This window comes from Numida meleagris, chromosome 2 (assembly GCF_002078875.1).
Source record: "Numida meleagris isolate 19003 breed g44 Domestic line chromosome 2, NumMel1.0, whole genome shotgun sequence".
Classification (NCBI taxonomy): domain Eukaryota; kingdom Metazoa; phylum Chordata; class Aves; order Galliformes; family Numididae; genus Numida; species Numida meleagris.
In genome coordinates, this window is record NC_034410.1 from 2281724 (window position 1) to 2294987 (window position 13264).

Genomic DNA, 13264 nt, shown 5'->3' on the forward strand with positions numbered 1-13264 from the left:
CATGAAGATTATCTCGTCCAACCATCCACCTCCCACCAATATTACCCACTAAACCATGTTCCTAAGTACTACATCTACCTTTTCCTTAAACACCTCCAGGGACGGTGACTCCACCACCTCCTTGGGCAGCCTGTGCCAATGTCTGGTCACACTTTTGGAGAAGTTCTTCCTTATATCCAATCTGAATCTCCCCTAGTGCAGCTTGAGGCTATCACCTTTCATCCTACCACTGTTACCTGGGAGAAGAGGCCGACTCCCACCTTGCCACAACCTCCTTTCAGGCAGTTGTAGAGCACGATGAGGTCTCCCCTGAGCCTCCTCTTCTCCAGACCAAACAATCCCAGTTCCCCCAGCCACTCCTCATAAGACTTGTGCTCCAGACCCTTCACCTCGCCACTGCCCTTCTCTGGACACGCTCCAGGGCCTTCATGTCTTTCTTGTAGTGAGGAGCCCAAAACTGAATGCAGGACTCGAGGTGCGGGCTCACCAGGGCTGAGTACAGGGGGATGATCACCTACCTCCCTTATAGTTAAATGGAATCATAGAATATGATCATACCTCCCTGTCAAAAAAAAACAACAAAAAAAACATGTTTTCACAAAAACTGAGATGGCTTACAGATGAAAGGAACATTGCAAGAAGTAAAATACATAAGTTAATTTTTTGTTTATAGCAGCACTGCGGCATTATCAGTAATGCTAAGAAAGCAGCTTCCCAGACTTGGGTTCTGCACTCTGCTCCCATCTCATCATGGTGTCCCAGCTCCTTCCTTACATGCAGCATTCCCTTCCTTCCATGCTGCCATGAGCTGCCCATCTCGTCCTCTCCACTCCATGTGCTGCTCCAGCTGGTGAGCCAGGAGGACCATCCTTGCTGCCTGCCTAGCTTTCATCTCAGGAGAGATGTGGGACTGAAATATAACTGTCTACATCTTGTTCTTCACTCCTTTAATCAGTCATCGGCATCTATAAGCCCTGTAGGTATCTAATCCCCTTCTGTCTGGTATGGCCAGCAAGTTCAACCAGCAACAAGGAGAAGCGGGCAGGCAAATGGAATATAAGCATGACTGAATCAGCCCAGCTTCCAGCAGAATCCAGGTTAAAATCTAATGAGGGGAAGGGGAAGAAGGCAGGGAGCCAATAATTTTGAAGGCATTAAAAGGATAAATATGATGAGAGAAGCTACATTCCGCAGCTGTCAGGACCCTAGGAATTTGTTTTGAGTATTTTTAGAAAAGACAGACATCGTAATAAAAATAAATGCCCATTTCCAGACGTAGATGATCAAGCCTTGAGGAATGATGGCGGGGCATTCAATACATATTTCTGTTCTGTAGTTAGCAAGGCGCAGGAAGCTGGATTCATATCATGAGAAACAACTTTCCACCCCACCTGTAATGAAAAATTGTGTTTAATATTATCTCCTAGGGTTATACATTTGCAAGTCAGTAGGCCTAGATAGCTCTCCAGAGAGCTGGCTGGCTGCAGGACTAATGCCTTGGCAGTTTCCTAAGCAAAGCAAGCCGTTCCCCAGACATGTGCAACTGATTTCGGAGGTCATAAATAGACTCCTGACCTCCTGCCTTTTTGCCTGGGCCTGAACCCTGGAAAACCAGACTGGCTGATACTTTTGCAGAGGGAGAGTGTGAGGATGACTACTGCATATCATAGAGAAGACAAATATAGGAAATTTATTAGTGAATCATTATTGTATGTTTGCCCTATTCTTACAGTCTTGCCTATGTAAGTGCACTGGCCACAGTTGCAGATAAGATATCGCAACAGGGGTAACTTTAGACAAGACCTAGAATGGCCAGTCTTAGGTTTTTATATTAAACCTGGTTTTCTGGATCTCTTTCCTTCCTCACAATGGAAAAACGGCATAGCTGGCATAGCTATGCATTAATTCATCTGATATTAATTCAGGAAGGCTTAGGGAAGAGACGTTACAGAGTCCAACCAATAAAGAATTCATACATAAAATTACCACTGGTGCCCGTCAGCATGATTTTACAGAACGAGAGAAAATGTAATGAGATGAGATCATACTGTGCTTTGATTGAATGAGTCTGGTTGCTAAAAGTAAATGTGTAGATTAATCTGCACATAAAGGTGCCTTTCTGGAAGATGGAGTTGAGAAGAAGAGAAGTTACAGGATCCAATGCAGAGACCACCGGATGAAATTATAAGATTAGTGATCTACAGAGAGTTAGAAGAGATGTTCTACAGCAACTTTCTTGCATTAAAATCTGGAGTTAGAGTAATTACACTTCTGGATGTCTCTCACCAGGTATTACATAATTATACAATAATCAGATGCCCACTTCAACTTGTCTGTGTTTACTAATGTGTTATTTTGAACATGATTAATTCAAGGCCTGTTTTTCCTTTTTCCTGTAATTCTCCACTGAAATAAATATTGAAAGCTGCCATTGAAAGCCTTCTCCAGTGTCTATTTGTGTTGAAAATACTTCTCCTCAGGATGTTGAGGGATGTGTGTACTTAACCCCATCTGAAAGTCAAATGAGTCCTTGACTATTCTGTTGGTCTAATTTGATTCACTTTGTTTATTAAATAAGAGCCAGATGGCAAATGGCCTTTGGGCCACTTAGTGATGTAAAAACATATGTATATTTTATTCATCATTGCTGATCTCCACGGTGCTGCAGAATACTGTGGATCAACTTTCGTTCAAAAACAGTAACTGTAGCATTGCAGATCGCGTCAGAATCTCTGCACTGAAAGGCTCCTCTTCTAATAATGTTCATCAGTGCTATTACAAGGATTTTATTAGGATTTGCAGCTACTTCATCAGACTTAATTCTGCCTGGTGTGTTTTACAAGCTCAGACATTGACAGCTCCCTCAAATAGCATCTTCGTCTTTGCATCAGTGCCATAACCCCAGACACTGGTTGTTCTGAGTGTCTATCACCCACTCCCAGAGAAAACTTCTGATCCTCTAGGCCAAAGATTTCTGCTCAAAATAAATTCTCACCAAATTAAAAAGGGACACCCCCCCACACCTTAACCCAAAACTCTGCAGCTTAAAACCTCCCTGAGATGGTGGTTTTCACTCTTCTCAAGCTGAGCAGTGACCTGAATCCAGGTTTCTCATTTGTTGGATCTGCGCCCTAGAGACACAGATCTCACGCCAAAGTGGCACCTCCTTCCCCACCCATTTCCCACAAAGAAGTGACTAACGGAGTCATCTTCTCAAATGCTTGAGTTAGATGTCAAAGCCCAGGAAAAGGGAATTTTCTTTCTACGATTATTAACACTGGGCATGGTGAGGGCTCAGTCTGGGCCTGGCTTTTCCAAGTAGCCTGAGAGCCACCTAGCAACATCTGTGCTATTGAATCAACCACTACCAGTGGTACATATGGTCCCTGGCATGGTTTTGGTGCAGGCTGACCACCATTCTCCCAGACATAGTTTGGGATCTAGACTGAAGAACTGTCCCCATATGTGGTAAGAATTGGGCCTTGTCATATTGGCAAGGAAGGAGTGCAACACAGGGCCTGTGACAACCAACTTGCTGTTGGATGCAAACACTTTGTTTTGGAGGACAGTGAGTTAGCGAGCATAAATTCAAGCTGTCCCATGCCAGTTAACCTCCAAGGCAAAGAATATCTCTGTTTGTTTAACGTATAATCCAGACATACCTTTCATAAGCCTATGTCAAGAAGGTAGATTCTACAAATCCCATCTAATCCCTGTAGGGCCAAGGTCCCACAGGCCCTTGAATTATGGGTGCTAAAGTGTTCAGAAAGCACCGTAGGGTACACAGACTTAGAAAAACATCATCTTTTAAGTGCAAACACACCTAATCTTTCACAAAGCAGCATTAGCAGAAACTGTAACAATGCCAATTTTACAGCCCGGTGCCAAACTATTTGACAAAATGCAGAAAACCTGTGTTCACATCCCCTCCTTTGCTTATTTGGGACAGAATGTGGAGTCCCCATCTCCAGTAGGGTGGCCCTCTGTCTCCCATGAGACTTTTCTTATTATCTGCTATCAAACCTGTTCTTTATGGTTAGAACAATTAAGTGCTCATTAAGGAGGGGACTACATCCCAGTCCAACACATGAACCCTTTAGCTGTTATCTCTCTGACCTATAACTTGCCTGGTTTTTGCATTTTGCTGGGTTTTGTCTGTGTTTGTGCATACTTTTGTTTGCTTTGGTTTAATTAATTTATTTCCTTATTCATTTTCCAGCTGTGCAAACTTGACTAATGAACGCTGTTCTGCAATTCTACTGTTGGGACTCAGCCTGGAGCAGGTGCTGAGAATGGTTATTTGGACACTAAGAATAAAGAGTCTGAGTGTTCTGAGAACACCAAAGTACTTTGATATTTCCAGGGCCACTAAGCCAAGATCGAAAATTGATAAAATTGCTCACAAAAAACACAAGATGGAAAATAAGTAAAAGAGAGACAAAACTTACTATTTACTCAGCTTTAGTTGTAGCAATTGAGATTTGAGGAGTTTGTAAGAGTCTATAAATCTGAAAAGAAAAAAAAAGAGAGAGAAAAAAAGATGTTGTTCATCTGAACATCAAATGTGCAACACGAAGAAGTGTCAGAGTTACGCAGTGTTCTGAGTGTACTTCTAAATGATAAGTCCTGGGTGGGTAGAAGTGTTGGCTGGGTGGGACACACAGTGTTTTAAGACTAGAGGCTGTGGTCACAGTTACACAGTCTGTTAACCTCCTCCAAATAGATCAGAGCACTCTGTCTGTTTTCTTTAAATGGCTTAGAAAATTACCACTGAAAGTGAAGCTGCTTTGCCTTGTATTTTTCTTTTTATAGTCCAGGAAATACATTTATTCTTTGTAATAAAAATGTTTAGACGCAGGCAAAAAAGTGCTCGTTTCAATAACCTTTTCCAACTTTCCAGTAGGAAAAGTCAGACCAAAAAGCCTCAATTGTAAATACTCCTTTCATTTGCTCTTTTTCTTTGTTTTCTTAATTAAAAGCATCAATTTTGGTGCTGTTTCCAAGAAGACTTTGTTACAAGGTTTTGTTCCCTGAAATGAATGAATAAAGGAGTTGTGATCAGACTGCTGGAACGCAAATGTTGCCAAAATGTCCCACATCTGGCACAATTAGGCTTTTATTTGTTAACCGCTTGCAATTTCCTTAAGACCCAGATAGACACCACGGGGCAGACTGATGCCAGCCAAAACCAGCAAAACGAAATGGTGTTTTGTGAATTGCTGTTCTAGGCCTACGAATTTCAAAATTTTGATGAGAATTGTGGAGGGAGAAGTATTGAGAAAACATTGTCCATCTCTGTTGGTACATGGAATGATTACTCTTTCTATTGGATTTGCCCATGATGATGCGCAGAAATGCAAAACAGATTCCAGAGGTATTTGAATATTCTTGCTTCCTTCTCTCCTTTGGTTTTCATTTTTGTTTCCATTCAGAGCTTCACAAGATGCCTTTTAATGAATCTTCCTGTGAATACACCACTTTCCATCTCTCTTTGTCCTCTTTTCTTGCTCTTCTGTCAACACGCAAAAAAGAATTCAGGTTTCCTAACACAACTGGTCATTTCAAGTACACCAGTTCTAATTTCCCATAGTTTTTCCTGAAGTCATTGGATGCTAGATAGAGCTGTTATAAAAATGATCTGTATCCCTTGTGGATCTAATGGTGCTGCATCCCCTTGCACAGGCAGAATTAACCCACATGGTTGCCAATGAAGCGATGCCATTTTGCCCCACTGAGGGTGTCGTGCATGGCCATAAATGGTTGCAAATTCTTCTGGATCTTGCAGAATGCAAACACTGGGTAACGTGTTAAGCTGTTTCAGAGATTAATCGAAGTGAGGAGAGGAGGTAAAATAGACACACAATCCCTAGCCTAAAATTGCAATTCTTAATTATCTACTGTTTGGATTTGCAAATCTGGAAAAAAAAAAATGTCCAGGGATACTGCAAGGGACATGGCTATACAGCTGGAGGAGCACTGCCAGGAATTCCTTCCTTCAGAAGCCAGTTCTGAATGTAAACCACTGGTGAAAAGCTCATTTCTAGCAATAACAGCTATGTCATGTTTCCTGGAACACAGGCAATGTGGAGTATCATACGAAAAGGAAAACAAACACCGGTTCACTTTCTGAATCACTAGTCATAAATTCTCAGCGGGGAAAAAACACACACACACAACTCAAAGGAAGTTCGTACAGTACCAGAAGAGTTTTCTGTCCCCCTCAATCAGAGCATCAAGTGGAGTTACTGTCCTCCTTTTCTGACCAGGAACAAACCAATAGCACTGAGCGAGCAGAATAAAACAAAGACAAACCACAGCCACCATCACTTTTTGAAGTGAGACATGTCGTAAAGCAAGTCATTCCATACGTTTTCTGTTTTTTAAACTCAAGTCTTGCCACTCTGATGGGTCCTTTTTCCTTTTCTCTCTTTTCTATTTTAAGTTGCTTGCGTTGGAAAAGGGATGGTAAATCACATGTAAACCCGTGGCAGTTTCACTGTCTACAAGGTGGCCAAAATTTCACTTAATGTTTTTAAAAAACATGGAAGATTGGTCCTGAATTGGTGTAAATAGACAGAGTACAGAAGTATCTATGCACCTCTTTGCTGTCAGAGCCACTAAATGCTCAAGGCCAGCTCACAGCTCCAACTGCATATAGCACTTGGGGTGCCAGGCAGGTGTCTGGGCACAGAGCCACGTAGAGAGTTGGTACCAACAGAGCTGGGCTTCAGACTTCAGGTTCACACTCTTCTTTATTAATAAGACTGAGGGTGTGTTGCATCAAGGTATTTCACATGTCTAAGACCCCCATGGAAATCACATCAAGGCCTATTGGAAACCTCTGGACTGAAGGGGAGCAGCACAAGGGTCATTCTGTGTCTCTGTTTTGACTGTGAATTCATTCTGCCTGAAGTTATAGGAAGCCAAGCAGTGTAAACCTGGACAATTACATGATTAATCACACCTCCAGAGCTCTCACCTACACCACAGTTTGCACTGGCAAAAATACCTCAGAATTAGGAAGTTCTACTTGGAGAGATTGCTGGGAATATAATCATCATGTGAATCTCAGCACCTTTACCCAGTACCTGCATCACTGAGCCCCAAGAGCCCTGTTTGGAGCCTGGAGCTAACAAGATGCCGCTGCAGGGAAGCAGGGCAGCTCCGCGCTGCTTTTGACATCGGACGCCTTCTGAAGCTGTTCCAGCAGGCTGAAGGAGCCACCGAGGCTGATCCGTATCATTCTTCAGGCAGCTCCATCGGACCGCTCTCTGGAGAGATGGCAAAAGATCTGTATCTGCGTGCTTCATAGGGACAAATTGTTAGCTCCGGTATGAGCAACAATAGAGGCTTTGAGGACACTGATGGCCAACTGCGCCGAAGCATTCCTTCCCGCACACTTACCTTCATTATACCCTCGCTAATCACCCCTCTGCCTTTCAGCAGTGAAATGTTATCACCCTTCAGCAAGGCATCAAACCAGAGCTGCAGAAGGATTGCTAACACTGACCTGCCTTTCTCATCCACATGAAAAGAAAGAGAAAGCCTCTTCGTGACTGCGTTGCGCTGCTGGGAAAGGATGGAGGGCAGACATTTGCAGACAGCAAAGGCCAGACAAAACATCTTCAAGGATGAGTGTGAGGCAAGTCCAATCTGTTTTCTCCCTTTTCTCCCTCCTCTCGGTGTTTCTTTCATGTCCCCTTGTTCTTTCTTGCATGCATTTTTTCTTTGCAAAACCACACGCTCATTCAGCGTGCGCTTTTGTCAGTGCAGCTTTGGCAAAATGCACCATCAAAATCAACTCTTAGTGGGAAACTAGGCTTTTGGAGACAGGATTCAAGACTTGTGGAAAGTGCCTACTTCCTGCGGAAAAATAAATAAATAAAAACGTGAATCTTAACCTAAAAGTAAGGGAGATGCACTATGGAAATATTTTGGTTAAGATGTACTGCTGCGGTGCCTCACAGGCTTTGTTGTTTCCTTATGGTTCTTCTTTCTAATTTGCAAACAGAGAGTCAAAAATATTCTCCCTGTGAGAGTGGCAGGGGAAAAAAGCACAGCTCAAATTAAAAAGTGCCTACGTAAATTCCAGAGCATGACGTATTGATGTGCACTAGGTTTGTGTGCATTTTTAGCCTTAACTCTTGTTTTCTGTTCTCCCATATGTAAAGTGACCACCTCGGAGTCCATAGTATCTATCACACGTGAAGTCCATCAGCTTAAACCTCTGATTTTTCCATGTTAACTGTCATTCCAGACTTTGATGTGTCCAGCTACAATATTGGTGGCTGCCATTGTCCATTCCTGCCCTGAGAGGCAGGTTGGGCTGAAGATCTCCAGAGATCACCTCCAAACAGAACATCCACAGGTGAGAATTTAAAATCAATTAATCTGTTGTTTAGTGTCTCAGTGTTCTGCTATCTATATTCTAAACAAACTCAACAATTAATGCAAAAACACCCCCTGCAACAGGCTTCCCTTTTTGACATAAGCACAAGTAAGGCTGATGCATTTTATATGTAATTATTGGTAGAACAAATTACCATCTGGGGGTTCCTCTTTCTTTATCAGCTATAAAGGAAGGTTAAATCATAGAGTCATAGAATCATTTCAGTTTCAGGAATCCTCAGAGGTCACCTGGTCAAACTCCCTGCAATGAACAGGGACATCTACAGCTTGATCAAGTGCTCAGAGCCCTGTCCAGCCTGATCTTGAGCATCTCCAGGGATGGAGCATCCACCACCTCTCTCAGCAACCTGTGCCAGTGCCTCAACACTCTCATCATTAGTAGCAATGCTTTCCTATCTTAGTAGGAAACACATATTTCTGCCTATCTGTTACAATCTACTGCTATGAAGGAGATAGGAATAAGGCTGTAATTCCAACAAGCTATGAATGTCTTTGTAGTGGGTTTTACAAGCTATAAAGAACTCAAGGAAAATGGCTGAAGATGTAATTTCTTTATTTTATATTCTCAAATGTTTAAAATTGTATGGTAAGGAGAACCAAGCTTTTGTTTTGTTTCATCAATAAAAAAAGTAACGTACCACCAGGATTTTCAGGTAGAATTCTAAAATGCCTGGTTTCTTCAAGACACAGACTATTTAGGGGCTGGAGTTAGGTAGAATAAAGACTATAACAACTATTTTCAAGAAATTGTCATACTTTAGGTGTGGTTGCCCCATCCCTGGAGGTGTCCAAGGCCAGGTTGGATGGGGCCCTGGGCAGTCTGAGCTGGTACCTGATCTAGTGGTTGACAACCTTGCCCACGACAGGGAGTTGGAACAAGACGATCTTTGAGGTACCTTGCAACCCAAGACATTCTATGATTCTATGATTCTAAGAAATTATCATACTATGGTGGTTAAGTCACATCTGGATTTTATGAAGATGAAGACCTAGAAGTCATATCTAATATTCTAGGTTAAATTGTCATGCCAGTTAGAAGCAAAACTCTACCTTCCTGCTAGAAGTGAGTTAATTCATCTGCTCCGTAGAGTCAGTGTCATACTAGAGCACCAAGAAAAAAATAATTTTTAATTAAACTTAAAAAAAAAATAGTGCCAGATAGGGGCCACTTCACAATGTCTGTTTGCATGACATCATCCTGATTTGGGAAGTGAGGTATTTTAATAGCCTGGATGCAGCTCATCTTCATCCAGAATGCCTTCGTGGCAGAGAACAGCCCTGCAGATGTTTAACTGGTACAGGCACCACCAGGGACACAGCAGACCCACCTCTGGCCTATGTCACTGTTATGACATGGTATTAATTAAAAAATACATCCAACAGATGCTTAATTTATTTTATTTCACTTGTTTTCATGGCATATCACAAGGCTTTGAGTCCTTCCCTTGCTGACTTGTCTGCAGAGGAGCGGTTTCATATTTGAAGGCAATAAGACCTTAAATTAAGGAATGGACTGTAAGCAAAACAGGGTCAGCTCATGATTCACCCAGACAGACTCACCCTGCTCAGTTCTCACACTTCAGTGTTACAGAACAAGAGTGCCACTGTTTAGCATTCCCCCTAATTCTTTGGCTTCTCACTATTTATACTTTTCAGGATTTATTCCAAGGGTGGAGGTGGTGGTGTTGGGAGATGAAATTGCTCTGTTTTTCATGAAAAGAAGTTTTCGATGGGTAATTTACTACTGTATAATTAAGCTTCAGATTTTGTTTTTACTTGGAAATGTTTTAAAAAGGAAGCCAACTATCTGGTCAGATTTGTGATGCGCAGTTGATGAGAAACAGAAGCCTAAAATGCTGATCAGAAATTCAGAACCAGTTCAATAGAAAGAGGTCTCAGATCCTCTGGAAGAAAGTGAGCAGGGGTTAGTATTTCCAGTAAGCTTCCAGTATTGCTCCAGTATAAGTACACAACAGTTAAGAGGGAGATTTTGGCTTGAACAACAGAGGCTTGTGTGTCATAGGCAGGGATTGTGTCTTGCTGGGCCAGGCTCCCTTTGTGATCACCAGAGAGAAATGATCAGTTCCAGGGTACAAGCCAATCATCCTGTCCTGGGCACCTCAAGAAAATCCTACCCCATACACCACTGCCTGAAGGCCTTTGAGATCAGTTCAGATGAAGACAGATGGTTTCTGCCATCTTCTGAGGTGATTTTGAGCCTGGCAGAAATACTTGCATCCTGGAGATGTCTGTTATTTTTTGTTAAGCACAGGGAAGGACTGGACAACTACTTGGAGAAAACATGCTTAATTTGACTGGTTAGGTGGGAAGTCTGCTGCATGGAAAGATGCTACTGCTGATTCCAGCAAGATCCTTTAGCTCATTTGTGTTTTCCAGCTTGGAAGGAATAACATAGTGGACCCTATAAGTGCATTATTCTGCCTTCTTTTCCCTTCCTACAAATCTTACTGCTTTATATTTAGGTCTACTGTAAGGCTAGAATACTGAAAAACGCTGTTCTGTATTCAGTCCCAAATAAACGACGAGAGAAAATCTGACAGATTAAGTAATTTTTCATTTTCAGATCTTCATTGTTCTGTCGTTTTTTTTTTTTTTTAGTTTTTGGCCCCATATTTTGGCCAGTTACACTGTTCCCATTAAATTTAAATATTTAAATCAGAAGTTATTATGAATAACCTCTTAGTGATGAAATACAATTATCTCTATCAGAACTTAATCTTCCACATGCCAAACAAATATGAATTCAAATATGCTGATGTGCGATGTAGATGTTAGGGATGAAGCTCTAACCTAGCCTCTGGGGTCTCCTATTATTAGCATGAACTACTCTCCACGGTCTGATTCAGAAATCACCTTGAAAATCGGTTATTCCATGTTCATCTCATACAGAGCTATCTGTAAAAACTGTGTAAATGCAGGGTATTGTTAAGGCCAGAAAAAAAAAAAAACACAAAAAATATCTCAGAAATACAGACAAACATCTGAAAGGTGTGTCTGTAAGCAACAATACCAGCAAGTCCCTAAGTCTTTCATCATGGAAACATGAGCCAAGAAGTCTCTTGTAAGTCAATGTTTCCTAGGTGTTTACTAATGGTGACACTTAGAGACAGGTTGCTGGGATATATGGGCTTCTATTCTCCTGAATTTCTCTCTGGAGTGTCTGCAAAAGTCAGTGGTTTGGGTTAGCTGGGCCTAGGGCTCTTCGTAATGGGAAGTGTTCCAATAGTTGTGTTCCTATGGGCTGCTTCTTGGAAGACCCCATCAGGAGCTCAGCTGAGGTCTAGGTTTCTCTGGGTGAGTATCTGACACCTGCCACCCTGTCTAAAAAGACAAAGAATATGAAAGAAAGCATAGCAAAGAGACTTGATCAAGGCCAAAGAGCACTGCAGTGCTAGAGGAGCAACATAGAATCACAGAATTGCTCAGGTTGGAAAAGACCTTCAAGATCATCAAGTCCAACCGCAACCTAACCATACTACTCTAACAACCTACCACTAAATCATGTCCCCGAGCACCACATCCAAACGGTTTTTAAACACATTCAGGGATGGTGACTCAACCACCGCCCTGGGGAGCCTGTTCCAGTGCTTAACAACCCTTTCTGGAAAGAGGTTTTTCCTGATATCCAACTTAAACCTCCCCTGGTGCAACTTGAGGCTATTTCCCCTTGTTCTGTCACCTGGCACCACTGAGAAGAGACCAGCCCCACTCTCGCTGGTATCACCTTTCAGGTATTTGAAGAGAGCAATGAGGTCTCCCTCAGACTCCTCTTCCCCAGTCTAAGCAGCCCCACTTCCTTTAGTCTCTCCTCGTAGGGCATATTCTCCAAGCCCTTCACAAGCCTTGTTGCCCTTCTTTGGACCTGCTGCAGCACCTCAATGTCCTTTCTGTACTGAGGCACCCAAAACTGAACACAGTACTCAAGGTACATGACATGTGTCCATCATTCCCAGGTCAGTGTCTCAGCCATGCACATCACTGCATGTGTTGAGAGAAGTCCTTTCACCATGACACAGTCCACCAGCACGGTGTCTGCTGTTTTTCCAAATATGGCTTTAGTAACTTGTGCCCTTGCTAGGTACAAAAATAGCAAAGCAGGCCAGACATCTAGTCGGCAAGACGCTCGTGTTCCTCACGGTGGAACACGGGGCAGCCATTTGTTATGAGTCGTCACTGGGAGGATTCTCTTTCAGAGGGTATGTCAGCACGATGGCTTCCCAGGCCACATCTCTTTCCCTGCTATCTGGGGCTTGTTGATCCTGGCACACCACCTGGGAACAGGCAGGAGGCCAGCCTAACAGATTGGCATGTGTGCAGGCAGGGAAGGAAGCTGAGCATCTGGCTTTAAACACCAGGGCTCAGATTTCTTTCTGAGGGTGTTGACAGGAAAATGCATGCCGGGGCTCTGCTGCTGCAAGGACTGCTAAGGGAATAGGATGGCTCTGAGGGATTTGTTGAGACAATTCCGCTTCTGAGGTCTTTCCTTCCTGCCTCCTGATCATCAAAGAGCCATAAAAAAAAAAGGGACTGAAGGAGGGAGTCATCCCTCGAAGACAGAGTGAACTTGACCATGACAGAAGTCACCTACATGAGTTCTAGAGAAGTTTGGATTTGGAAAATGAATGACAAGTCCCTCAGCAAGTGTAGTTCTGCACTGACCATTAAGCTGGGTATTACTGCTGGTAGACATCACTTTGTGCAACCAAGTCACTTGATCCCCAAGGCCAGTAAATAACTAGACAATGAAAATCCCATCCACTTTATCTTCCAGGAATCAGAAGCAGGGCAAGATATAAATAAAAGAGAGAGAAAGAGAGAAAGAGAGAGAGAGAGA

General features: G+C 42.7%; 1 protein-coding gene across 3 annotated transcripts in view; it reads right to left on the reverse strand.

The window, feature by feature from the left end:
* The window catches only part of SNAP47 (synaptosome associated protein 47), a 118718-nt gene that overhangs the window by 32119 nt on the left and 73335 nt on the right, over positions 1-13264 (reverse strand). For 2 of the 3 annotated variants that reach the window (XM_021388721.1, XM_021388724.1), the window contains exon 6: positions 4449-4508. In XM_021388721.1, coding sequence (XP_021244396.1) covers positions 4449-4508 — 60 coding nt within the window. Of the gene's footprint in view, positions 1-1375; positions 1392-4448; positions 4509-13264 lie in introns of those variants that run through there. The other variant, XM_021388725.1, reaches the window with a different exon arrangement.